Here is a 26,704-nt window from a genome sequence, read left to right on the forward strand (position 1 = left end):
AATCGTTTCCTAGAAGTGGCGTGGACAGAGCAGCATCTCTGGCCCAGGAGAAACAGCTCCTGTTCATTCTTGGACTCTGAGTCCCTTGTCGCTGAGCTCTGCATCTAGATCCTGTCCATGAACTCCGGGGGCCTTCTCTGTGATTTGTCACTCATGGCACGTGGTCCTGGTGAATGAATTGAGCTAGACATCCTGCAGAGTCTTTTCTAGCTTTGAGATTTTATGTGTTCAGTAACTGGAAATTCAGCTCCTCCTGGAGGTAAAATGAGAAACATGGAATCAAAGGACAAATGTATGTGGGGACACCTTGGCCCTTATTTATAAGGCTGACATAAATCACTGCCTTTGCTTGTTGACAGTCTTGGAAAACTTTCGCTAGGTCTTATTTTTATCATACCTACCTAGATTTTAAAGATCATCATACAGATACACAGGTGTCACATAGAATACTGAACTATTACAGCTTGAAAATAATAGGAAGTTCAGAAACTATCAAGTCATACAGCTAGGTAGAGGTCAAGTTTGCACTACAGCCCAGCCCCACCTCCCTGGCACAGCCTGGCTCTACCCTCCACACTCATTCCTCCCATCTACTAATCTCATTCATCAAAAGGCCCTTAAGTGCTAACAATATATTTAGCATAGTGCTAGAAGTTGGGGGAGAGGCTTGTCCTCAACGAACTGATCCAATTGGAGAAACTGGCTTTATATTAAACAAACAACACATTAGCACCACAGTCTAGGGTAGAATCAGAGGGTCCTCCCAGATGAAGAAAATAAAACTCACTTTTCTTAACTAATGTAAACTGCTGTAAAACCCAGTTAGTATGAATTTGGAAAAAAAAAAAAGAGATCAGATATAAAGGCAAAAATAGTTTAGTATGGGCCCTTTCAGCATTTCAAGGGAGAGGGATGGCAGGGAAGGAAAGACGATGGAGTCTCTCCTCTATTGCAATCATGGACTGAAATAATGGCCGCTGTATGGTTCCCCATTGCAAATAACCCGGCTTTGTCCAGTTCAACTTCTGGTTCACAAATAGTTACTTTCCTCTCGAGGGAAAAATAACCAGCTACAGTTGTTTCTTATTGGTTGCATGCTGACTAGTGGTTAGGCTATTAAAGGATTAACTGCTAATGACAATAATTTTCCTTTCATTTATTTCACAGTAGCAAGGTGTTTGTTTGTTTTTAACCTCTCCTAATTCATTAAACAGAGAGCATTTCAACAAGAATAGATATTTTCGAGGATCTCACCACAAATTAACCTACCCACTGCTTTTATTTTTCATGGTTTTTTTTCTAGTTATGTCCATCCATATGTATTTCTACCTAATTGCAATCATACTGTTGATACGATTTGGTGATGTGATTTTCTCTTTAGATTACACTATCAACATTCTCCATGTTTCTGGAGACGTCGCGATGATTATTTAACGGCCCCGTAATATCCTGCATGGAATACTATTCTCTATTCCATGGTCCGAAGTTGGCCCCTTCCCTCTTTTTGGTCCTTAAGGTCTGTCACTCACCTCATCTATTTAGATGAAATTGTCACAGAGACATAAAAAAATCCTTTGCAAGATGAAATAAACAAGTAGCCCCAACTGCAATGTGTATCACCATACAAAAAAGACGCACTCAGCCTGTAGAAGGCCAGGTGTGGACGGCTGATGGATAAGAACTCTTCCAAGGGCAGGATGGAAGTATCACCAATAGTTTGTAACGAAGATACATACTGGCACTCACTTTCATGATTAATAACCAGAAACTCAGAAATACTACACGCTGCCAAGATACTTCCCTCGTCTCGTCTCTTTCTCCTTAGTCCAGAACATAAAGGCCGGCAGCCTTGCCAGTCCCTCCTGCGCTAGACCGCAGGTAGTACCCTTTGTCCTGCCAACTAAACGTCTGTGGCTAGTGCAGAGGTGACGATCTGCCGGCTTCAGGCTGGCAGGTGCGGGGGCCAGGCTGGCCTTCTCGCGTCTTCTGGCGACAGAAATTAAGCAAGTCCACAAAGAAGCATATTGCACCTTGAGGGAGAGGAAGAAAGAGTTGCGGGGGGTGTGGGATGGGGGCCCGGGAGGCAGGGGGTGTTGGCAAGAAACGGAATAGGAGGCTCGACAGAGGAGACTGGTCCTTAGTTAAGTGTCACAGCCGCAGGATGGGAGGGTGTGGGAGGGGTCCGTGGGGCCAACACAAGTGGCCCCTGCTGTGCGCGGCGAAACAGGCTTGGAGTGCCTTCTCCCAGAACAGAGCTAGCCCGGGGCGGGGTAGGGGCTGGGGAGGAGGCGGGCCTGGTGTGGGGGCGCACAGGGAGGCGGGGCCCGGGTTTAAGGGGGTGGCTGTAGGTTGGGTCCGGGAAGTTGGCCTCGGTGGGGACAGGGACAGGAGAGGTAGGGCCAGGACTGGGGAGGTGGGGAGAAACGGGGGCGTGGAGAAGCGGCATTTGGGGTTGAGGACCTGTGGAAGCTGGGTCCTGACTGGGGCCCAGGGAGGCGAGGCCCGGGCTGTTGGGGGGTCAAGAGAGGCAGGGTCTGGGGAAGTCTGGGGCGGGGAGGTGGGGTCTGGGCTGGGGGTGGGAGAGTTGGAGTCCAGAAGGGGACTGTGGGGTACGCGGAGTCCAGGAGGGGACCACAGGGTGGGCGGGGTCCGGGCTGGGACCACGGGGTGGGCGGGGTCCGGGCTGGGACCCGGGGTAGGCGGAGTCCAGGAGGGGACCGTGGGGTGGCCGGGGTCCGGGCTGGGACCGTGGGGTGGGCGGGGTCCGGGCTGGGACCGTGGGGTGGGCGGGGTCCGGGCTGGGACCGGGGGTGGGCGGGGTCCGGGCTGGGACCGGGGTGGGCGGGGTCCGGGCTGGGACCCGGGGTGGCGGGTCCAGGAGGGACCGGGTGGGCCGGTGGGCGTGGGGCGGCCCCGAGCGCGTCCCGCAGTGGCCGGAGCCCTGGGCGCTGCAAAGCGTGTCCCGCCGGGTCCCCGAGCGTCCCGCGCCCTCGGCCCGCCATGCTCCTGCTGCTGGGGCTGTGCCTGGGGCTGTCCCTGTGTGTGGGGTCGCAGGAAGAGGCGCAGAGCTGGGGCCACTCTTCGGAGCAAGTAAGTGGAGCCGCGGGGAGCCAGGGCCGGGGCGCGGCCGCCCCCTTCCCTCCGCCGACCCGGCCTCGGAGCTTCTGCCTGGGCCTCCTTCGACCGTCGCCCTGGATCCCAGCAGAGGCCCAGGGATCCCCCTCTGTGGGTCACTCGTGGGTCACCTCTGTGTGAGCCGCGGTGCCTGATCTGGCCTGAGGCTTCCAGTAGAACTGTGCCCAGGACTTGTCCTGCGGAGCCGAGTTTTCTTCTTGGCTCCTGTTCATTGAGCAGATTTCTGCTCGTCGTTGTTAATTTCTGGGGCAGCTCCAAAAGTTATTATAATTACAAGGTTTTTTCCTTACCACGCGTGGGGGGGCAGTCTGCTGTTATCATCATTCCCAGTTGGTCCAGGGAGAAAGGCAATCTGAGAGGAGTTCTAGACTCCTGGAAGCCTCAGCTTTTCCGATCTGAAAACCGGGAGAACACGACTTTCCCATTTAGTGACTACCTACCGGTGGTTTAGCATTTAAAAGTGGCCAAAGCGTCTGAGTTCCTGGTCTGTGCGTTTGTCAGGATTTGTGTTTTAAATGTCTTAACCTCACAGGCGAATAAAACCTGCAAATATGAAATGTCAATAAAATGATGAATAGACAGGGCATTTTTGTCTTTAAAAAGTATGAAGCGGGTTCACACAAATAGCATTGAGAGCTAATGTGCAACATGGCCCTGTCACAAAGTAGAAGTGCTGTTCACACACATGCCATTTAAATATTTAAGCCGTTTAGCTTCCAGCGTGTTTGTGCACGACGGGAGGAAGATACAAGTAGGCGGACCTTTTCTCCCTTTTCCAGCCCCTGTTTTGAAGAGCAGTTTTGAAGACCAACTGCCTAAATATGAAGACAGTTATCTTCATGTTCTCTGTCCTGTGAATGTGCTTAACAGTAAAATGGTAGTAATGATACTTCCTTCTAGGGGGGAATAGCTAATAAAATCCCAGGAGGCATCGTAGTGATGTTGGAAAAGTGCAGGCTTTGGATGCAGAGACAGGCTGGGCTTTAGTTGTGTGTTCTGGGCAAGCCCTTTAATCTCTCAGAGGCTTCATGTCCTCGTTGGTCAGGGCAGGGAATGCGGCTCTTTTTGAGCAAACTTGCAAGGACTCAGCTAGTTTTGTGTTAAGCACCTGGTTTACAGTGGACACTCAATCACTGGGAGATGTTTTAGTAGATGGCTGAAGGCCTGGGCTTGATGCCAGGATGTCTGGGACCTCTTGATTCTTGATTCTGTCACTTATCAGCTCTGGGACCCTGGGCAAGTGCCTTTCAGCCTTACATTCCTCTTCTGTGAAATGTGGAGAAATGACAGGCTTGTGAGGACTGAATGCTTAAAACACTGTCAGCACTTAATGCTGGCCATGGTCTTAGACTCATGCTGCTGAAGTGCTGAGTGAAGGAATTTAGGGTAAAGATCTTGAAACTTTTTTTGGGGCGTGGAGACAGGAGAGTGTGGGATGGACTGAAACAAAGATTCTGTGTCTGAACTAGGAAGGCTGTTTAAACTCTAACATCTACCAAGTTCAAGTAGGCTTCACAGTCTCTGGACTTGCCGTCATAGAAAAACATGGCTTTGACCTGTTTTAGTGATTTCATGCTGTCTTCAACCCAGCACAATATTTATTTATCTTGAAAATTACTAAATCAGGAAAAAAAAATCCAAGGTATAAAGTTCTATGAACTTGCAATTTTACCTTTTATCCCTAATCCATTCTTTTTTATATTTAGTTTTTGTGATATAGGGCTTGAGAGCATAGGCTTTGGCACCAGAATTCTGGGTTCAAATCTTGGGTCTGCACTTACTGAGGAGTTACTTAACGTTTGTGAACCTCTATCTCTGTATGGGGATGATGCAATTACTTAGGGTTTTGAAAAGTGAAACAATTAATATACTTAAATCTTAGAACAGAACCTGGGAATGTAATGCGCTCTCTATTCTCCATCATTATGGTCTTTAAAATTGTATGTAAACTTAATTTTAAAAATGTAAGTCTATGCAAATTTTAATATAGCTGAATATGACTATTATAGTCATATTATAGGACTATAATATAATAGTCATATTCAGCTATATTTTAATATTTTAATATAGCTGAATATGACTATTAACTTGCATTGCAGTTATTTGTCATTCGCCTGTAATTGGAAATATACCAGTAACACCTTTGGTTCAAGTTCCTTCACCTCTCACCCTTCACCCCATCTGTAGACAGTGGGTACTCAGTAACCCATAGTGGAATGACTCCTAAAAGCAGTGGTTTTCACCCTTAGGGTGGAAAAAGTCACTTGGGGTGTTCATTAAACATTCAGCTTCCTGAGTTCCACTTCCATTGGTTTAGATCCATTAGGTTTGGGATGGGGCACAGATGATTCTGATGCAGGTGGTCCATGGACCACATTTTAGTTTTTGTTTTTTTTTTTGAGACAGAATCTCACTGCGTCGCCCAGGCTGGAGTGCAGTGGCAGGCTCTCTGCTCTCTGCAACCTCTGGCTCCTGGGTTCAAGTGATTCTCATGCCTCAGCCTCCCAAGCAGATGGGATTACAGGTGCACTACACCACACCTGGATAATTTTTGTATTTTTAATAGAGACAAAAATACATCACGTTGGCCAGGCTGGTCTCAAACTCCTGAGCTCAAGTGATCCACCTGCCCTGGCCTCCCAAAGTGCTGCGATTACAGGCATAAGCCACTGTGCCTAGCCGCACACTTTGAATAGTAGTATTTTTAAAGGATATTTTGGGAAATTAGTATTTAAAAGAAAATCCCTTGTATAAAAACTGTCTGCTACAGAGTTATCTGTTTTGTTAGCTTAAATTTATATGGTGTCTTTAAATAAAGATAGAGTTATATTCCCATTATTATCAAAGCGGTTTTAGATTGACAGAATAGTAAAAGCCACCAGTTATTGAGTATCTGTAATATCCCTATGTCTCAGGGAGTTTGCTAGGAGCTTTATGTGAAAATAATAAGAGGCAATAATGTATTCTGTCGAGTACTCCATGTGGTGCCAGACTGCCTGGGTTCAAATCTGGACCCCATCACTTACTGGCTGTGTGTACCTGGGCAAGTCACTTAACCTCTCTGGGTCTCAGTTTCATCATCTGCAATAGAGAATTGTTAATAATTCCTACTACATAGGCAGGGATGGATCTAGGCTTTGGGAGGAGAGTAAAGTTTACACAATTTGCAGGACCCTCTTGAAGGCAAAAAGTATCAAATTATAACTACAAAGTTAGGTGCTAAAATGACCATTTACTTAGAATGATAAAGAAAGCACAACAAATTACACATTTTGACAATCTGACAGGCACCACAAATATCATGCATTTTTAGGGGCTTGCACAAGTGAGGGGTCCTGGAGCTTATGTTTTATTAGCATCTAAATAATAATTAAATTTTTATAAAAATAACACACTTCTGCTTTTACGGTTGTTTGAGGATTAAAGAGTTAATTCAGGCAAAGCATTTGCATGTAGTAAACACTGAGGTAATATTAGCTGCTTTTACTATTTATGCACAGCCTGGTTAAGTCTCTTACTACCGCTGTAATGTCTCAATGTACTTATTTGACAAAGGACAACCAGGAAGTCCTTTCTGAGAAGTGATGGCTGCAACAACGTATAAAGTGCAAAGCCTGGATTGGAGTACAGGTGTGCCGAACCCCAAAGCTGGGGCTCTCAGCAAATCCTTCAAATAGCAAGCCACGTTCACCTTTATAATTTAGTTGAATTTGTTTAAATGTGATTTGTGTTTGTAGCTCATGGCCCATAGGTGATGTGCAATACATGCTAGTCGTAATTCAAACATGTATTGTGGTAATACATTTCTAATTCCCTGAATTGGACATTTCCAGATTTTTAATTTCTTATAAATTCTCACTCAGAGGCAAATCTTTGCATTTTGGGGGAAAAAAACAAAAAAAAAATCAAGACAGCTATTTTTTTTTAACTCTTTAAAAAACAAAGCCAGTGAAAGATTTTGTAAGCTTCTGGCCATTCAATAACATCTCCCTATATGCAGGGCTGGATTGTTGAAATGAGTTTGTAGGGCAGAGTGTGGAAGGAGTATGCTGTGGGAGAAATTCCAGAGATTTGGTCACTCCCAAAGCAGCCATATGCCATTTCTTGAGGGCGGAAAGGAAGGGTGGGGAAGTCCTGAGAACTGGGTGATGAGCTGTGTGTGACTTGGTGTTCCTAACTAGCACTTTCCCCAAGTCCTTGGATGCTCACATACAAGGAGATCTTGCTTATCGTGTCGTCAGCGCTGCTGCTGGGAATGCCAGCCGGGTGTCTCTGGATCTGAGGAACAGTGGAGTAGTAGGTCGATTTAGGAAGATGGGGGCCAGAGGATAAAGACCTGAGCTTTTCTTAGGAGAAGGGTTCTGAACCACTCATTATTTTCCCACAAGCAATATCCAGTTCCTTGATTTTTCTTTTCTCTCTCTCGCTCTTTTTTTTTTTTTTTTCTTGAGACAGTCTCACTCTGTTGCCCCCAGGCTGGAGTGCAGTGAAGTGATCTTGGCTCACTGCAACCTCTGCCTCCCGGGTTCAAGCAATTCTCCTGCCTCAGCCTCCCAGGTAGCTGGGACTACAGGCGCCCACCACCACACCTGGATAATTTTTGTATTTTTGTAGAGATGGGGTTTTACCATGTTGGCCAGGCTGGTCTCGAACTCTTGATCTCAGATGATCGGCCTGCCTTGACCTCCCAAAGTGCTGAGATTACAGGCGTGAGCCACTGCCCCTGGCCCCTGATATTTTATAGGTAAAGAAAATAAGCAGGGTGACTTGCCTAATGGCAGTTGCTTTTAAAAAATTTTAGTCAGCCAGGCACAGTGGTTCACACCTGTAATCCCAGCAGTTTGGGAGGCTGAGGTGGGCAGATAGCTTGAGCCCAGGAGTTCAAGACCAGCCTGGACAACATGGTTGAAACCCCATGTCTACTAAAAATACAAAAATTAGCTGGGCATGGTGGCATGCACCTGTAGTCCCAGGTACTTGGGAGGCTGAGGTGGGAGGATCACCTGAGCCTGGGTAGTCAAGGCTGCAGTGAGCTGTGATCACGCCACTGCACTCCAGCCTGGGTGGTATGAGTTGAGGGTCTGCCTCAAAAAAACTTAAAAAACAATCTTTCAGGAAATTGTTTGGAATTTTAGCTGGAATATCAAGTTTCTTCTTCTATTACCAAGGTGATAGGCACTCCAAATTGAAATGGTTAATAGCTAAACAACTTGCAGCAACATTACTTTCAAGGAAGAAAAATCTTGGGTCATATAGAATTACCCAAATGGGAATATTCTCAGACTGACTGTTCTCAGCCCACATGATAAATGGCATCTCAGGTGACTTTCCAACATTTAGCCCTTGATTCTGCTCCAGGTCCTATAGCAGATCTCTGAGGTAATTGGCCCTTTAGTTTCTCAGTTTTGGTTTCAGCATTTCAGAATGCCCTCAGAAGAATGGGGCCAGGTGGTGGATAAATTCCTTGTACAGATTCCTCTAGGAACTCGTGACTTCAGTCAGTTGAAGGTGTTTGGCTGAAGCTGGCCTCAGTGTAATCGCTCTTAGATCTGTTATGGCAGCAGTCCCCAACCTTTTTAGCACCAGGGACTGGTTTTGTGGAAGACAAGTTTTCCACGGACTGGGGGTGGGAGGGATGGTTTTAGGATGAAATTGTTCCACCTAAAATCATCAGGCATCAGTAAGAATCTCATAAGGAGCACACAGCCTAGACCCCTTGCATGCACAGTTCACAATAGGGTTTGCCTCCTATGAGAATCTAGTGCCTGGAGCATTAGGAGGCAGAGCTCAGCCAGTAATGCGGGCTCACCCACTGCTCACCTGCTGTGTGGCCCGATTCCTAACGGGCCACCAACCGGGACCTGTCCACGCCCCAGGGATGGGGACGCCTGTGTCCTGGGACCTAGAGTCACGGATACAATGTTACAGCTCAAAAGGAAGAGTGGAGGTTGTAAACCTCGCCTTTACATCTGTCTTGAAGTCAGCTGGGTCATTAAAGCATCCATACCAAAGGTGGAGTGTCTATGCTCAAGAATTAGGCTTTGTTTCTCTCCTCCTGCCTCCCATTCTTTCCCATGGATGGACTCTCGAGATGACTCAAGTACCTATCTCTCTTCCTCCCTCAGTCATGGTCTGAGGCTCTGATGGATCCTGGGAAGAAAAACAGAACCCCTGTCAGTCAAATTATAAACACTTAAGCAGCACTGGCAGGTTTTATTTTCCACCTATAGTTGCACTAATTGATAACGGGGTAGGTTTGGAGATTCCACGCTCCACAGCTCTGATGACGTTACTGACACATGCTTGTGCTAAGGAAGCCTTTATCTCACCTTCTGTTTCCTGGTGGTGACGTTGCTGGGTCCATTTGTGTTAGAGGCAGGTGCAGATCTATGAAGTTGATGTTCTGAGGATTGTTCCTGTGTTGAACCTGATTCTCTTTAACTTTCTTCTTCCCTTTCATCCCACTCCAAGACACATCTCCACAGCTAAGCTGCAGCCCTGTCTCCTTCATAAAGCCTCTCATGGTCACTCAAGAGGATAGTGATCTCTTCTTTCATCTATTTCTTTTGTAACTTATAAAACTCACTTTGTCTATTGTGCTTTCGTGAGTATATATATTTTTGAAAATTAGATAGAATGGTCCTTGGTGGCAGAGATGGTGGCTTACGTTTTTCTTAATAAATGTTGTGGTCTGGAGATCTTCTGTTCTGATACTGGAGAAATAACCTCAGCTGGGTAGCACCATCTCTTCAGTCCATGATTTGGGGCCTCAAGGAAGTCAGTGGAAGCTCTAAGATGACTATTTATGGCAGTTTTGCCTGAAGCTGGGAGTCAGTTACTTTTCTGTACCCAGACTCCACCCCTACTTTCTTAAAAGGCACTGGGAAAACACTCAAACAATAAAAAGGATCAGGAATTCTTAACTAAAAACGATGATGGTATTAATGTCCTTTGCAATTCCAATCCTAGCTGGCACCAGCAATGTATGTGTACTGGGAAGTTTTGATTCTGGGTCAAGCCGAGTTGAAACTTGGACTGAAGTGTGGCCATAGTGATCCCCTGAGACATCAGATAGTTATCTCAAAAATGAAAAACCAGCTTCTCTTGTTCTCCTTGAAGCATGCTTATTTTCTCAGAGAACCTATTTTACAAAAGAGAAAACTTCAAAGAAAATACTTTAGATCAGTCAGGGAACTTAATACCTGAGAGGGGCTGGGCTTTCCTTCTGACCATAGTTATTTTAAGTGGTCCCCAGGCTGCTCCACAATTTAGGGAGGGAAGGGCAAGAGATGATCCTACAGGACTGATAAAGAACTTCCCCAGGGTCCCTATAATGGCCTTCCTTCACAGTCTCTTGTACATCTCACCTCATTTTATTTTATTTAATTAATTAATTTACTTTTAATTTTTTTTTTTGAGACGGACTCTCGCATTGTTGCCCAGGCTGGAGTACAGTGGCATGATCTCGGCTCACTGCAACCTCCACCTCCCGGGTTCAAGCGATTCTCCTGCCTCAGCCTCCTGAGTAGATGGGACTATAGGTGCCCGCCACCACGCCCAGATAATTTTTGTCTTTTTAAAGCAGAGATGGGGTTTCGCCATGTTGGCCAGGTTGGTTTTGAACTCCTGACCTCAGGTGATCCACTCGCCATGGCCTCCCAGAGTGCTGGGATTACAGGAGTGAGCCACCGTGCCCAGCCTTACCTCATTTTAGAATTCCAAAACCGATATACTCCTAGGAAGTGTTTGGTTTGTAAACCAAGAATAAAATTTGAAGGCCCGCCAACCATCTGAATGGACTTCCTCCTCTAGGCCAAGGCCCTCTAAGTTTAACCTGAAAGACTGGTTCAGACCATCACGGGAAGTGGGGCTCTGGGAAGTGGGGGTTCGACATGCCTGCTTATACCCCTCCAGCACGAACATCAACACAGATCTTAAGTCTCATAAGAAACATTTACAGTTGATGCTCTCTGAAGCCTGCCACCTGGGGGCTTCATCTGCATATAAAATTTTGATCTCCACAATCTCTTATTATAACCCAGAGATTCCTTTCTATTGATAATAACTCTTTCAACCAATTGCCAATCAGAAAACTTTTACATCTACGTATAACCTGGAAGCCCCCACCACCTTCGAGATGTCCCGCCTTTCTGGATTGAACCAATGTATATCTTACATGTATTTGATTGATGTCTCATGTCTCCCTAAAATGTATAAAACCAAGCAGCTGTGCCCCCGACACCCTGGGCACGTATTCTCGGGATTTTCTGAGGGCTGTGTCATGGGCCATGGTCACTGATACTTGGATCAGAATAAATCTCTTCAAATATTTTACAGAGTTTGATTCTTTCATCGATAGGTTCTTACTTGGAGTCAGGGTGATGTCAGCCTAAATCCTGTACTGTTTTTCTCCATCCCGTGTTCTATTGAATAGTAGACTCTATAATGGCTTAGAATGGCAACTTATAATGTATGTGTTTTTTTGGATGGGGAGATAAAGCAGGGAATGGGGTTAAAAGAGTTTCTCTTATACTTTTAGTCTTCAAAACGGAAATAGCTGCATTTTGTTAAGACTTGAGATAATACAGAAAAGTTTAAAGAACAAGATGTCAATCAAAGGTAACAGCCGTTGATTAGCACTTTGATACACATTCTATACATAAAAACACTTACGCTTACAAAAATGGGATCATGTTGCATATAGTGTTTTGTTACCTGATTTCGTCACTTAAAATTGTGTCATGAACATATCTCAGGATAGACTAGGTTATGCTGTGGTACCCAACAATCCCCAATTCTCAATGTCTTAAACAACAGACTCTTACGTCTTGCTTATACACCTTGTCCATCTTGGGTCAGCAGTGGGGCAGCTCTGCACCTGTTGGTCACTGTGAACTTGGGCTTCATGGAGCAGCCATTACCCCGAACATTACTAACTACTGTGCTGAAGAAAAGGCAGTTCTGGAACACTGAACATTAACTTAATGCTTGACTCAGAAGGGACTAATGTTACTTACATTCATAACTTACTGGCCAGAACTAGTCACATGACCCTATCTACCCACAAGGACTAATCCCTCTGGCTGAGAGCTAGGAACACATTTGGAGAACAACATTGAAGTCCAGTAAAATGAATGTTGATCCATGTTAGTAAATGTAGGTGCAGGTCCTTATTTTTAGTAGCCGTGTGGTAATTAATCAATGTATCATAGTCTACTTAACTGAACCACATTTTCAGGGCATTTTAGGCTATTTCTAATTAAGAGCAATCGTTTTAAAAGTTGCCATGAATTTTCTTTTGTGTTCATTTTTTTTTTTCTGTCAGTATTTTCCTCCCTTTTCTGTAAGTAGAATTTATAAATTAAAAGATTGCATACTGGTGGGAATGCAGAATGTTACAGCCACTTTGGAAAACAGTTTGGCAGTATCGTAAAAAGTTAAACTTGGCCGGGCACAGTGGCTCATGCCTGTAATTCCAGCACTTTGGGAGGCAGAGGCAGGCAGATCACGAGGTCAGGAGATCCAGACCATCCTGGCCAACATGGTGAAACTCCGTCTCTACTAAAATACAAAAATAAAATTAGCCAGGCATGGTGGTGCATGCCTGTAGTCCCAGCTACTCAGGAGGCTAAGGCAGGGGAATTGCTTGAACCCAGGAGGTGGAGATTGCAGTGAGCCAAGGTGGCATCACTGCACTCCAGCCTGGGCAACAGAACAAGACTCAATCTAAAAAAAAAAAAAAAAAAAAAGGCCAGATGCGGTGGCTCATGCCTGTAATCCCAGCGCTTTGGGAGGCCGAGGCAGGCGAATCACGAGGTCAGGAGATTGAGACCAGCCTGGCCAACACGGTGAAACTCCATCTCTACTAAAAATACAAAAAATTAGCAGGGCGTGGTGGCAGGCACCTGTAATCCCAGCTACTCCAGAGGCTGAGACAGGAGAATTGCTTGAACCTGGGAGGTGGAGGTTGCAGTGAGCCGAGACTCTGCCACAGCACTCCAGCTTGGGCAACATAGCAAGACTCTGTCTCAAAAAAAAAAAAAAATAGACATGAAGTCTAGGCATATTTCTTATGTTTTTGATCTACATTGTAAAACTGCCCTCCAGAAAGAAAGGAAAACTTATTACTCCCAGCAATAATAGTTTACACTTCTATTAGTTAATGAGATTTGCCATAAGTAACGTTCATATAACCAGCTAAGACTTTTAAATTAGTCTAGAGGGGCTAATTAATTATTAATGAGTTTTTTTTTTAAATATAACTTTTGGGTGGGCACAGTGGCTCACGCCTATAAATCTCAGCACTTTGAGAGGCTGAGGTGAGACGTTCACTTGAACCCAGGAGTTTGAGATCAGCCTGGGCAACATAGCGAGACCCTGTCTCTACAAAAAATACAAAAATGACCCCGATGTGGCAGCTCATGCCTGTAGTTCCAGCTGCTTGGGAGGTTGAAGTTGGGGGATGGCTTGAGCCAGGGAGGTTGAGGTTTCAGTGAGCTGTGATTGCACCACCGCACTCCAACCTGAGCAACAGAGCAAGGCCGTGTCTATCAAAAGATGATTTTATCACTTTCCTGCATCCCTCCCCTGCATGTGGAAGAATGTAAGAAATCATCCAGAAAAGACACAATGAAGAAAATTCAAGATAAGTTCAATTTTGCTTCCAGAGTTTCCTGGAGTTTTAAGTTGAATAGTGAGCTCATTGGAATTAAGACTGGATACCTTTACTTACTGTAATAAACACAGTAGCAAAGAGTTTAACGTGAAGCCCCAAATAAAAGGAAACAGAATATACATACTCTATCTTTTTGTTCTTGTCATTTCATCCATTTCCTCTTACAGATAGAAGAATGCTCAGGCGACGAGGTAGTGTGACGTTACAGGTTAAGAGTCAACCAGATCTGACAGGGCTGAATTCTAATTCTGGCCTGGAAACCAACTCCCTGATAAAAAGTCAAAACTGCTTTTCAGGATAGATAGGGCTTTTGGTGAATTTGAATAGATTTTAACCTCCTTGTATAACTCATGTAAGAATGACCTCACAGTCATATTTCATGTCTCTTCTCTTTTCTTAAAATCACCTTTTTAACAGTCTCTTCTCTTTTCTAGGATGGACTCAGGGTCCCGAGGCAAGTCAGACTGTTGCAGAGGCTGGTAGGTATATTCACGGTGCATCTTGAAATTCCATTGCCTCATTCTTCTATTTATTTTGAACCAGGTATCCACTTTGCTCGCAGATCCTCCAAAACATATAACGTTGCTTGTAGAAAAATTCTGAGATGAAACAGCATAGCTGAGTCTTTTATAAGGCTTTGTTTAAGTGGATTTTTTTTTCTTTTTTTTTTTTCTGGAAGGAGACCTGATTATTTCAATAGGACTAAAAACACAAAGGTCTTTGTAGGCTTATTTTTTTAAAGCCTAAATATAACTTTTATTTATTTTTATGACATCCTTACCCAGGAAATAAGAGCTTTGTTGTGAAGTAAACAACTAAAGCAACCAAAGAATTCATATTTGTAGACTAAAGCATCATGTGATGAAAGTTGGACAGGCTCTCAATGCATGCTGGAGACTAAGAGATTGGGACTTGGGCAAATGTTCAGAAACTATAAGAGCTTATTTGAAATGACCTCAGTTCTTCGTTACCACTGTGCATGGAGTGAAATATCAAAATGTACAGATGTGCCTTTAGACTCGGTGAGGCATTTATCCTAGCCCTCCCAGCACCTGGCTGGTGTTTGAGTGAATTCAGATTTCTTGTCATTACCAATATCACAAACATGACCATCTTTGTTTGGATTGAGATTTTGAATTAAAAAATAATTTTTTTGCTTGGTTTTCTCATCTCCTTTCCTTCTTCTGATCCTCCCAATCTTGCTTCCCCATACCCCAAATTCATTAGCCTAGTGTTCCTTCTTTCATGTTTTCTCTACGTTCACGTAATCCTAGACAATCACATATGTACATAAACACGTCAAGAATTGTGAAGGGGCTGAGATTAAAGGTACTTACAAGCTAGTAAGTAGTTTGTTACCATTTCGCTAGTGGAAAACAGGAGACTCCTGGGTCAGAGACAAAGGACGATTTATTACTCACAGTAATAGCAGTAGTCAAAGCATGTGTGCCATTCCCTCAGTTCCCAGAAGGTGGTAGAGATGGCCAGATGACACCTGCCATGCAGTTGATTTGCATGGTGTGAAAGGAGCCCTTAACTTAGGGAACGTGCCTCTTTAATAATGAGCACTAAGCCTGCCTGGTCTTTATTCCTGGAGGGAGATATTTTCCTTATTATTCTGCACATTAAGCCAACCTGTCTTCTTCCCTGAAGGGGGAACCCGTCTTCTGAGGCTATTCACTATACATTTGTAAAGGTAGTTCCCAGCAAAGACAGCTAGAGTCTCTGCTTGCAAGTTGTGCTGAAACACCAGAGATTCATGGAGAATAGCCTCCCAGCAATACGTACGTACATGTAAATTGTAAGCATACTGATAATTGAGATGATGACAAGTGCCACTGAAAAATCGAATGCAGCAGGGGAACCCGAGGTACATTTGCATACCGAGACCTCTGATCATTGCTCTAAAACCATGCATGCATGTGACGGCTCATGTCAACCGAATGCTTACAGAGTTGCACTCTTGTTGCTCAGGCTGGAGTGCAGTGGCGTGATCTCGGCTCACTGCAACCTCTGCCTCCTGGGTTGAAGAGATGTTCCTGCCTCAGCCTCCTGAGTAGCTGGGATTACAGGCATGCACCACCACACTTGGCTAATTTTTGTATTTTTTAGTAGAGATGGGGTTTCACCATGTTGTCCAGGTTGGTCTCAAACTCCTGACCTCAGGTGATCTGCCCACCTCGGCCTCCCAGAGTGTTGGGATTATAGGCGTGAGCCACTGCACCTGGCCTTCAATTACTCTTATAACAATTATTTGAGGCATTTTACAGATGAGAAAACAAATTCAGAGTGAGTGAGTAACTTTCCCAAGATGACACAGCTGGGAAGAGGTGGTAGAGCCAGGATTTTAGTCCAGTTCAGTGTCTGAGTCCATGCTCTTAACAAATACACCAAATGGGCCTCTCAGTTATATGTATTTAAATCTGTATTTATATTTATATGTATTATAATTTACTAAACTTTCTGTTATTGATGAACTCTCATTTCCAGATTTTTTCACCCTGTATACAATGCTTCAAAAAACACTTTCATTTCTTCTTTTATGCGGCTGTTTTTAATTGTACGACTTACAATTCAAAGTGCATATACATTTTAAATTTTGCTGGGCTCGGTGTCTCATGCCTGTAATCTCAGCAGTTTGGGAGGCCAAGGGAGGTGAATCATCTGAGGTCTGGAGTTCGAGACCAGCCTGGCTAACATGGTGAAACCCTGTCTCTACTAAAAAATACAAAAATTAGCCAAGTGTGGTGGTGCACACCTGTAATCCCAGCTACTCAGCAGGCAGAGGCAGGAGGATCTCTTGAACCCTGGAGGCAGAAGTTGCAGTGAGCCGAGATCATGCTACTGCACTCCAGCCTGAGTGACAAGAGTGAGACTCTGTAAGCTACTCGGGAGGCTGAGGCAGGAGGATCGCTTGAACCTGGGAGGCATAGGTTGCAGTGAGTTTAGATCACACCACTGCACTCTAGCTTAGGCAACAGAGCAAGACTCTGTCTCAGAAACAACCTTTTTTTTTGATAGATGTCAGATTAATTTTTGAATACTATTACTCTTAATACTATCTGATTCATACTATATCAGCAATGATGAATATGCACATTTCTGCAAACAACTGATATAATTACTCTTTTTAATTTGCCAATCTCTTACTTAGGAAGTGGTATCTCATTGTTCCTTTAACTTGCATTCCTCTGCCTATGTACAAATTTGGAATGTTTTTCTTTTATTGCTCAAACCATTCTCCATAACAAGGATTTGGACATTTTAAATTATATATGTTAGCCATTCAGAGTCGTTCTCCTGTGAATTGCTTTTTTTTTTTTTCAGGCCCTTGGCCCATCTTTCTATTGTGTTTTTTATCCACCTCATTGTCAATGTATCAGAGACCTTTGTATGTGATAGACACCTTCTGTCTTCTAAACTGGAAGAATTCCTCTCTGAATGTGTCATCTATTAATTTTCTTTCTGGTATGTTTGCCACGTAAAAGTGCTCAGTTCCTAAGTAATAAGTAGCTCATGTTTTCCTTTCAAAGGAAAGGAAAAGGAGGCTTTGTACACGTAGCCTCTAAGGGTACAAAGATTTTCTTGACTCGTTGGCTTAGACCATTTATACAACCTCTTAGATTTTCTTAGAAATTTCTTAGAATTTTGAAAGTCTTACTTTTACAAGTATCATAAATTTTTCACATGAACTTTATTGACCATCCAGTTGGTACTAGAATGATCTTTCAGTGGTAGACCTGGCGCGTCACTCTCTTGTGTGCATGTCTTCAGTGACTCCACATCACCCGTGGGATAAACTCCAAGGGCGTGTGCGACCCTGCGTGATGTGCCTCCTGCTTGCCTCTGGAGCTCAGTTCATCCTATGAGTCTCCTTCTAGCCTGCATTCTTGCCTTCTCCCTCCAGTTGTCATTCTCTGAATGTTCCGTGCTTGAATTAATGAATAGAATGTGGATGGCAACAGCTGGTACTCCCGTAACATTGCCAGGACCACAGGAATTTGTTTGATTTTATTCTGAATTAATTAGATACTCTTTTTATGAAGCTCCCTGGCATCACATACACACAAAATATTTACTCTTTGGAAAGCAGGGGGATCTTTGTGTGTGAGTTTCCATGGTGCTGAATGGATCCTGGCCTGGGTTTCCCAAGATGATTCGCTGCCATCATTTAACCTCCTGACTGCAGGGTCTGTCTTGGTGTCTGCTTTGTGGCAGGTGTTCTACAGTTTGTGCTCAGGGTTTGTTTCTATCAACTGTGGTAAGATACACAGACACAGAAATAACTGACGTGAAGGAGGAATTTCATACTCACAGATCCCTGGAGGCAGGGGCGGCAGCATACAATGCCAGGACACATGGGGAGGCGCCAGGGTGGGTTGGGGCAGAAGGTGCAGAGGACAGCGCGTGTCTCAGAGCCTGCATTGGGGTTTTCATGGGAAGGAATGGGCAAGGTGGGGTAGTAGGTAGGCTGAGAAGGTTTAGGATTGGCTGTAGGGATGGTCCCTAGTTGTCAGGTACCTGGTCCTGGGGAGATTTAGGGTAGGGGGAGTATTGACTTGATGCATGAGTTTTATTTTTTATTATTATTATTATTATTATTTTGAGACAGAGTCTCACTCTGTGGCCCAGGCTGGAGCACAGCGGCATGATCTTGGCTCACTGCAACCTCGACCTCCTGGGTTCAAGTGAGTCTCGTGCCTCAGTCTCCCGAGTACCTGGGATTAGAGGCCTCCCTAGTACCTGGGATTACAGGCGTGCATCATCGCACCTGGCTAATTTTCGTGTTTTTAGTAGAGATAGGTTTCGCCACGTTGGCCAGGCTGGTCTTAAACTCCTGACCTCAGGTGATCTGCCTGCCCTGCCCTCCCAAAGTGCTGGGATTACAGGCATGAGCCACCGCGCCCAGCCAAGGTGCATGAGTTTGATATGGGAGACGGTTGGATGTGTGGCTCTGGATTGATCGGTTTATATATCAAAGGTGTGCTTGCAGCAGGGTTGCCTGCTGTTCCTAGGAACAAGCCAGCCCTGGGAGGGATGGTCTTTCCAGGATCAAAGCCCCAAATGCCAGAGCATCAAGAATATAGAAAACAAGAAAATACAGTCAATACAGCAGGTAGCATGACTCTGGGCCTCATACCTCATTGAGGACGAGTCATATGTGTGTCTGTGCCGGTGCCCAACTCTGATCACTGTGGTGCATCCTGTTCAGGAAGTGTATAGAATGGGGCGGGGGGAGGGGAGGTCTTTCTTATATAAAAATAAAAGTGGCATTTTGTTTTCCTTCTCTAAATGTAATGAAACATCACTACGTAGACTGTATTAGCACAAGTAGGTGATTCAGAACCGATGCCATTTCCTGTCTACAGAGGGGTAAAATGATTTCCCCGAGGTGGTAAATCCAGCAGTCAAGGAAGTGCCTTTTTCTCCTGTTTCATTCAATAACAACATGGGCTGTATTTTTTTTTTTTTTTTTTTTTGGGATGGAGTTTTGCTCTTGTCACCCAGGCTAGAGTGCAATGGCATTATCTCGGCTCACTGCAACCTCCTCTTCCCAGGTTCAGGTGATTCTCCTGCCTTAGCCTCCTGAGTAGCTGGGATTACAGGCGCCCATCACCACACCTGCCTAATTTTTTTGCATTTGTAGTAGAGATGGGGTTTTACCATGTTGGCCAGGCTGGTCTCGAACTCCTGATCTCAGGTGATCCACCAGCTTTGACCCCCAAAGTGCTGGGATTACAGGCGTGAGCCACCACGCCCGGCCCTGTATTGTTTTTCTCAGAAAGGAGAAGCATTAAAAGTTAGTAGAGATTTTGTGCGTGGAGTCAGCCAACTGCCACGCTCCAGCCTTCTCTCTAAAACAAAGGGGAGCAGAGTTAGATGATTTCCAAAGTTCTCTCCCACCTCCGTAATGACTTCTAATGGTCGCTAAAGACTGGTTAGACTGAAAGAAAACAATGAAAGGTTAATCTTCTAGGAAGAGGCACTGTGGCCTGAGTGCTGGCAAAGGCTGTCCCAACCATTCCTCCACCACATTTCCAGATGGCATCTTGGGTGACTCAGGACGTCCTCGGGTGGCTTGATTTTAAGTGCCTCTCATGAGTCATACCCAAAGCTTGGGTCCCTTGAGCAATTAAGACACTCCCTGCCTCAAATGACTTTTCCATCTGTGTTGCCTTTGTAGGAAAAAATAATGAAGAAATTATCTTATGTCACAGGAAGATTTTTTTTACCACTATTTTCCAGCGGACATCCCAAAACAAAGTTATGACTTAAATAGAAATATGGAAAGCATGTTGGATTTTTAAGAACCATGCACTGGGAAAAAGTGAGGCCACTGTTTTATATCCTTCCTTTCATGACACATTTTCATGAGCCTCTGCCATTCAAAGGCCTTGCTTGTGTTTTAGGGTTGTCCGTTTCCTGTGTTACCTGCCTGTCCAATATTCTTCTCACGGCATGCCCTCTTTTCTAGTCATTGATCTGGGAATGTGCTGTGATTCATTTCCATTTTCATGTCTTCCGTGTTCTTAGAGTGTTCTTTCTGTTCTCTTTCACCACATGTAAACACTACATCTGTTTTAAACCTTTTCTTACTTTTGCAGACCTCACTGATTTATCTTTCTTCTCAACACTGGAAGGTCTTATAGTCAAGGTATCTATCTATCTATCTATCTATCTATCCATTTACCCATTCCTATATCCCCTATCTCTTTAGACATAAAAGATTAGATTTCATATATATATGTATATATATGTATATATGTATATACATATACATATATATACATATATACATATACATATATATACATATATATATAGTTTTCCTCTATCTTGAGAGCTGTAGGTAAAAAAAGAACACCATGTTAAGCACTATTATGTCTCATGATCTAAATAGAAGCTCTTTCTAATGCAAAGAAGAAGAAGGAGGAGGAGGAGGGGAAGGGAAAGAAGAAGAAGGAAGGAAGAAGAAAGAAGAAGAAGAAGGGGGAAGAAGAAAGGAGGAAGAAGAAAGAAGGAAGAAGAAAGAAGAAAGAGAAGGAGAAGGAGGAGAAGGAAAAGGAGGGAGAAGGGAAAGGGAAGGGGAAGGGGAAGGACAACAGGAGTAAGTGGTAGTCATGGTTTCTGTTCTTCGTGTTTACAATCCCATAATCTACCAGGGCAGGGGTAAGTGTTGGTAACTGGGAAGGGAATAGACTTGTGCCTAATTGAATCTAGTAGATTCTGCACCAAGGAAACTGTAACAGAAGGGCCAGGCTGTGGTATGTCAGTAACAGCAGGGGATCCTGGGAGAATTGTAGCTGGGCAGAAGCGTAAAAACTAAAATAGTTTCTTGAATCTTTTTTCAGCCTGTCTCTTGGGCCCGTAAACTAAGCTTCATATTCTTGATGTAATATTGTGGAAAATTCTACTAAATCTATACACTTAATTTAAAGTATAAGAAGATAGTGTAATAAACTTAATATTGTCAGGTACCTCCTAATTTTCACATTTTAAATTTAATGAAATTATTTTTTATCTCATAAATAAGAACAAATCACCATGACATTAAAAATAGTCTTAAGTATACCAAGTGAAGAAGATTTTGATCTATTTTAAAAATACTACTGAGCAAGAACTATTAGCAGAAGGAGCTAAATTTTACTTGGAACACTGTGCAGCTAAAGCTGCAAACTTCTGCTTGTCTAAGATGTAAACTTAATACTCTCCCCCCACTAGTATTCTACTTTTATGTAAAAGAATTACATGATAAGTTGACAAGAAGAATTTTTGAAGTGTCAGAATATGACTACAGTTCAGAGAATACATTCAGTTTAATGTCCTCTATCTTCAATGTGTACAATTTAATGGATGATAACTGAGGTTCACAAGTAACTTTTGAATTAGCACCAAAGACTGAATTATATTTAGTATACCTTTGGAGTTCTGTATTTCATTGGTTATCAAACAATTATCCCTGCAAAAAGCCTTGAATTAGCCAAGGTGTCTCTGTGTTCTTTTTTTTTTTTTTTTTTTTGAGATGGAGTCTTGCTCTGTCGCCCAGGCTGGAGTGCAGTGGCGCAATCTCGGCTCACTGCAAGCTCCACCTCCCAGGTTCACGCTATTCTCCTGCCTCAGCCTCCCACGTAGCTGGGACTACAGGTGCCTGCCACCACGCCTGGCTAATTTTTTGTATTTTTTTTTTAGTAGAGACAGGGTTTCACCGTGTTAGCCAGGATGGTCTTGATCTCCTGACCTCGTGATCCACCTGCCTTGGCCTCCTAAAGTGCTGGGATTACAGGCGTAAGCCACTATGCCTGGCCACTGTGTTCTTTTTTGAAAGAGAGAGGATTGGAAATCGGGGCTGTGGATGGCCTTTGGGGATTGACTACCTTTTACCTGTGTGATCTGGCAAAGTCACACGGTGAATGACTTCAGCCTAGACTGGAAAAGTGAAGAGTTTATATTTCAGAAGCTCTTTTTCTTTACAGTTTATCTTCATAATTTAACCTTTTCCGGCCAGGCACGGTGGCTCACGCCTGTAATCCCAGCACTTTGGGAGGCCGAGGCGGGTGGATCACGAGGTCAGGAGATCGAGACTTATCCTGGCTAACACGGTGAAACCCCGTCTCTACTAAAAATACAAAAAATACAAAAAATTAGCCAGGTGCGGTGGCGGGCGCCTGTAGTCCCAGCTACTCGTGAGGCTGAGGCAGGAGACTGGTGTGAACCTGGGAGGCGGAGCTTGCAGTGAGCCAAGATCTCACCACTGCACTCCAGCCTGGGCAAAAGAGCAAGACTCCGTCTCAAAAAAAAAAAAAAAATTTAACCTTTTCCAAAAAAATTTCAAGCATATTTTTAATATGCTGAAAGTTTAGTTTACAAAACATAACAAAGTGTGTAAAGATCAGAAATGACACAGAGTTGGAAATAACTATTAAAATAACTAAATTTCACTCACCAGCAAGTCACACTGAAGTGGGGTTGCAAACTCAAATGTCTACAAAGACTAGACAGGTGTTCAAGTTTTCTATTGCTGCACAAAAATTTTCCACAAAATTCAGTGGCTTACAGCAACAACCATTTTATCACATCATTTGGTGGGGAAGGATTTGGATAGAGCTCAGCTGGGTGATTCTTCGGTCCTGTGGTGTTGCTGGAGGTTGCTCTGGGGTGTTCAGTTGGCAGATGGCTGCTCTGGAGGGGCAATGCAGCTTCCCACAAGCTGGGCTCCTTGGCAGGAGCAGCTGGGCTCAGCTGAGTTATTCTCCATGTTTTTCCTGCCATTGTAGCAGAAATGCAGCCATAGACAGTATGTAAATGAACGGATGTGGCTGTGTTTCAATAAAACTTTATTTACAAAACAGTGTGGCCTGCCTGACATAGCTTGCCTACTCCTGCTACAGATGAATGAGAGAGCAGGGACATCTGAAAGGACTTTCCAAAAATGATGAAAAATGATTACAAATGGATGATGGATGATGGGGAAACTGGTTAACTAAAATTTAATACATCCATAAAATGTAATACTATGCAGCTATTTTTAAAAAGGAAGGAGGTAGATATTTTTTGTTCAGTGGCAGATTGCATTTTCCAAAGATGGCAGCACTTGGATGTGCCATTCCTCCCATGGAGATGGGGGTCTGTGCCCTCCGCCTTTGAGTGTGCCTTTATGCCTGCTTTGACCAGTAGAGTATGATAGAAGTAATGCATTGTGATTTTGGAGGTCAGGACATGACAGGGCATCTGGCTTCCACCTTGCTGTTGGGAAAGCTACGAAGTGACCAGTAAAGCCTGTGGCTACCAGGTGACCAGCCTGACTCATGTGCAGTGGCCCATGCTGTGAGTTCATCTACACTTGCCCATTTGGAAGGACTATGTAGAGGGGATTGAGGGACAACATGAGACAGAGAGATGCCAGCCTTGGCTGCCTCAGCAACTCACAATTCCAGCTTCAGCCACCCTTTGTAGAGAAGCCAGACCTCCCAGCCAAGCCCTTCTGGAATTCAGGACCCACAGAAACCCTGAGAGAAAACATAAGGATTGCTGCTGTTTTAAACCACTGAGTTTTAGAGTGATTCGTTAAGCAGCATGAGATAGCTAAAACACAGATAAAGAAAGATGAACTAACTATATCACTAGGTGAGATTAAGCAAATTAGTACAGTATATATTTATGGAAGGATATACAAAAGTTGTCAAACGTTGTCTCTGGGAAATGGAACTGTGAATCCAGGGTGGGAGGGAGGCTGCTATTTTCATTTTATATTCAGCATAATTAGAAGTTTTTATCATGTGCATATGTTACTTGATAATTTTTAAAACACCGGTTTAAATTTTAAATAAAGCAGAGAATGATAAAGCTAGAATATACTGAGTTTGTAGGATTTTTTTTTTATTATACTTTAGGTTTTAGGGTACATGTGCACAATGTGCAGGTTTGTTACATATGTATCCATGTGCCACGTTGGTGTGCTGCAGCCATTAACTCGTCATTTAGCATTAGGTATATCTCCTAATGCTGTCGCTCCCCCCTCCCCCCACCCCACAACAGTCCCAGTAAACTATTGCAAGGACAAAAAAACCAAACACCGCATGTTCTCACTCATAGGTGGGAATTGAACAATGAGAACTCATGGACACAGGAAGGATTTTTTTTTAAACCATTGATTCCTATTTACTTTGCAGTGCATCTATAGAAATCAGAGCTGTGTTCAGTGGTATTTTAGATGCTTCGCAAATTCACAAGATCACAGCCATGGGGCATTTCTTATACACTCGTTTAGATTTGGAGATAAAAGAACATATTTAATCATGGATAATTTAGAAAGAAAACCTGTTCCAGAAATAACACAGATCAAAGTAAATAATTCATCTCAATTCATGGTCTTATTCACCTTGGGGTTCTTTTTGTGAAAGATAATGAGATACAAATTTTAACTTTAAAAAAAACCCCACAGGTTGTCATGCTGTTAAGATAATTATCATTACCATCCCCAGCCTAATCCTCATGGCCTTTACTGAAATGTATGAAATGTTTTTAATGAGATCATTTAGCAGAAACATTTGGTAAAGCTACATGTTGGAGTCTCTTTTTTAATCCTAATCGCTTTGGAAGAGAGAGGCAGATTTTGTCCTGAAGAGACTAGATTTCCATAAAATGATACTGTATAATCCAGCTTCTCAATTCACACATAATTTCCTAAACCCAAAGGTTTTATTCCTCAGTTTTAGCTTTGCCTTAAATCTGTGGATCACAGATGTGGATGTAATTTTGGTGATTTATCCAAGCCCTTTTCACTTGCAGATGAAGAAGTATATATTTTAAAGTTCAATTAGTTAAAAAGAGTCATTCTGAAGCTTGATCAGGCATTAGAATGACCTGAAGGGCTTGTTAAACCACAGCTTGCTGGGCCCACCCTCTGAGTTTCTGATTCTGTGGATTTGGATGGAGTCTGAGAATCTCTAGCAAGTTTCCAGGTGATGGTGATGCTGATGGTCTGAGGACCACACTTTGAGAAGTGCTACTTTGAAATAATTCCTTCTCAAACTAATCTGGGAGGTTTCTTTTCCTCTTTTAGGCAAAAGTCTTTCAACTATGCTCAGATTTTTTTTTTAACTTGATCATCACTTAAATGAACTGTAGATGTTTATCCCTTCTGTCTGTCTAAGAAAGATGCACATCCCCCTAACATTTTCGTTAAGCTGTTCCATTTGTCTTTGGCTTTTTTGAATTACCAAGACTGGAAGTTCTTGCACAGTCTGCTACAAAGATGAATGGCCCTGACACCTCTGCATGGAGTGCTTGCCCATTCTCTCCCCTTACTCATGTGCTTGGCTCCAACCCTCGCAGCTCCCTGTCTTGTGTGTGTTCGAGTCCATCCTCAGGTGTGCTTTATATATATGTGTGTGTGTACACCTATATATATGTACATACACACCTGAGGTGTGCTTTATATATATATGTGTGTGTGTACACCTATATATATATGTACATACACACCTGAGGATATGTATATATATATATATATATATACACACACACTAAATATGTTTGTTTTTTTTCTGTGACAGGGTCTTGCTCTGTCACCCAGGCTGGAGTGCAGTGGCACAATCTTGGCTCACTGCAACCTTTGCCTCCCTGCTTCAAGCAATTCTCCTGCCTCAGCCATCTGAGTAGCCGGGACTACAGTCATGCACCACCACATGCAGCTAATGTATTTTTAGTAAAGATGGGGTTTCACCATGTTGGCCAGACTGGTCTTGAACTCCCAAACTCAGGTGATCTGTCCACCTTGGCCTCCCAAAGTGCTGGGACTACAGGTGTGAGCCACCGCACCCAGCCGGTGTGCTTGATATTTATAGCCACTTCTCTAATACATCATAGCAAACGTCTCTCAAGCTTTTGGTGGTTTGAATGCAGATCGTGATTTGACGCAAACATTTTCAGTGCATATTCGTTTAAATAGAATAACCCTCTGTAGTAACCTTTTTGAAGTAACGTTTGTGATGACCTTTGTATGTCACAGCAGGAATATGTCTTTGATGGCAATAGGTCGCAACCTTATATCTGTTTTGAAAACAGGCCTAGGGCTGTAAATAAGTTAATAAAGCAGATGAGGGTTGAAATAAACGTTGCCCAGCTAGGTGACAGTTCCTGAAGGAGAGAGTAGAATCTTATCAGAGGAAGCCAGTTGCATTCAACATTTTTGAGAGCCTTTGTGTGCCCAGGGCCAGGATAGGGATTGAGCACACAGTGATGAGTAGGATGTGTCTGCAGAGGGCAGCCAGACAGTCTCGCATAATAGTGGCCAGTGCAGACTTTAAGGTAAGTGGGATTGGGTTCAAGTTCCACATCCATTAATTGCTGGCATGGGCCAATATGTGCCCTCACTAAGCTTGACTTCCCTCC

At 43.7% G+C, this 26,704-nt stretch overlaps 1 protein-coding gene across 2 annotated transcripts in view; it reads left to right on the forward strand.

The window, feature by feature from the left end:
* Window positions 1–2,911: 2,911 nt before the first annotated feature.
* Window positions 2,912–26,704, forward strand: part of ITIH5 (inter-alpha-trypsin inhibitor heavy chain 5) — a 106,851-nt gene continuing 83,058 nt past the window's right edge. For both annotated transcript variants that reach the window (XM_003257618.4, XM_030819340.1), the window contains exons 1-2: window positions 2,912–3,090; window positions 14,245–14,289. In XM_003257618.4, coding sequence (XP_003257666.4) covers window positions 3,001–3,090; window positions 14,245–14,289 — 135 coding nt within the window. In that variant the 5' untranslated portion in view covers window positions 2,912–3,000. The remainder of the gene's footprint in view (window positions 3,091–14,244; window positions 14,290–26,704) is intronic.

This window comes from Nomascus leucogenys, chromosome 9 (assembly GCF_006542625.1).
Source record: "Nomascus leucogenys isolate Asia chromosome 9, Asia_NLE_v1, whole genome shotgun sequence".
Classification (NCBI taxonomy): Eukaryota; Metazoa; Chordata; class Mammalia; order Primates; family Hylobatidae; genus Nomascus; species Nomascus leucogenys.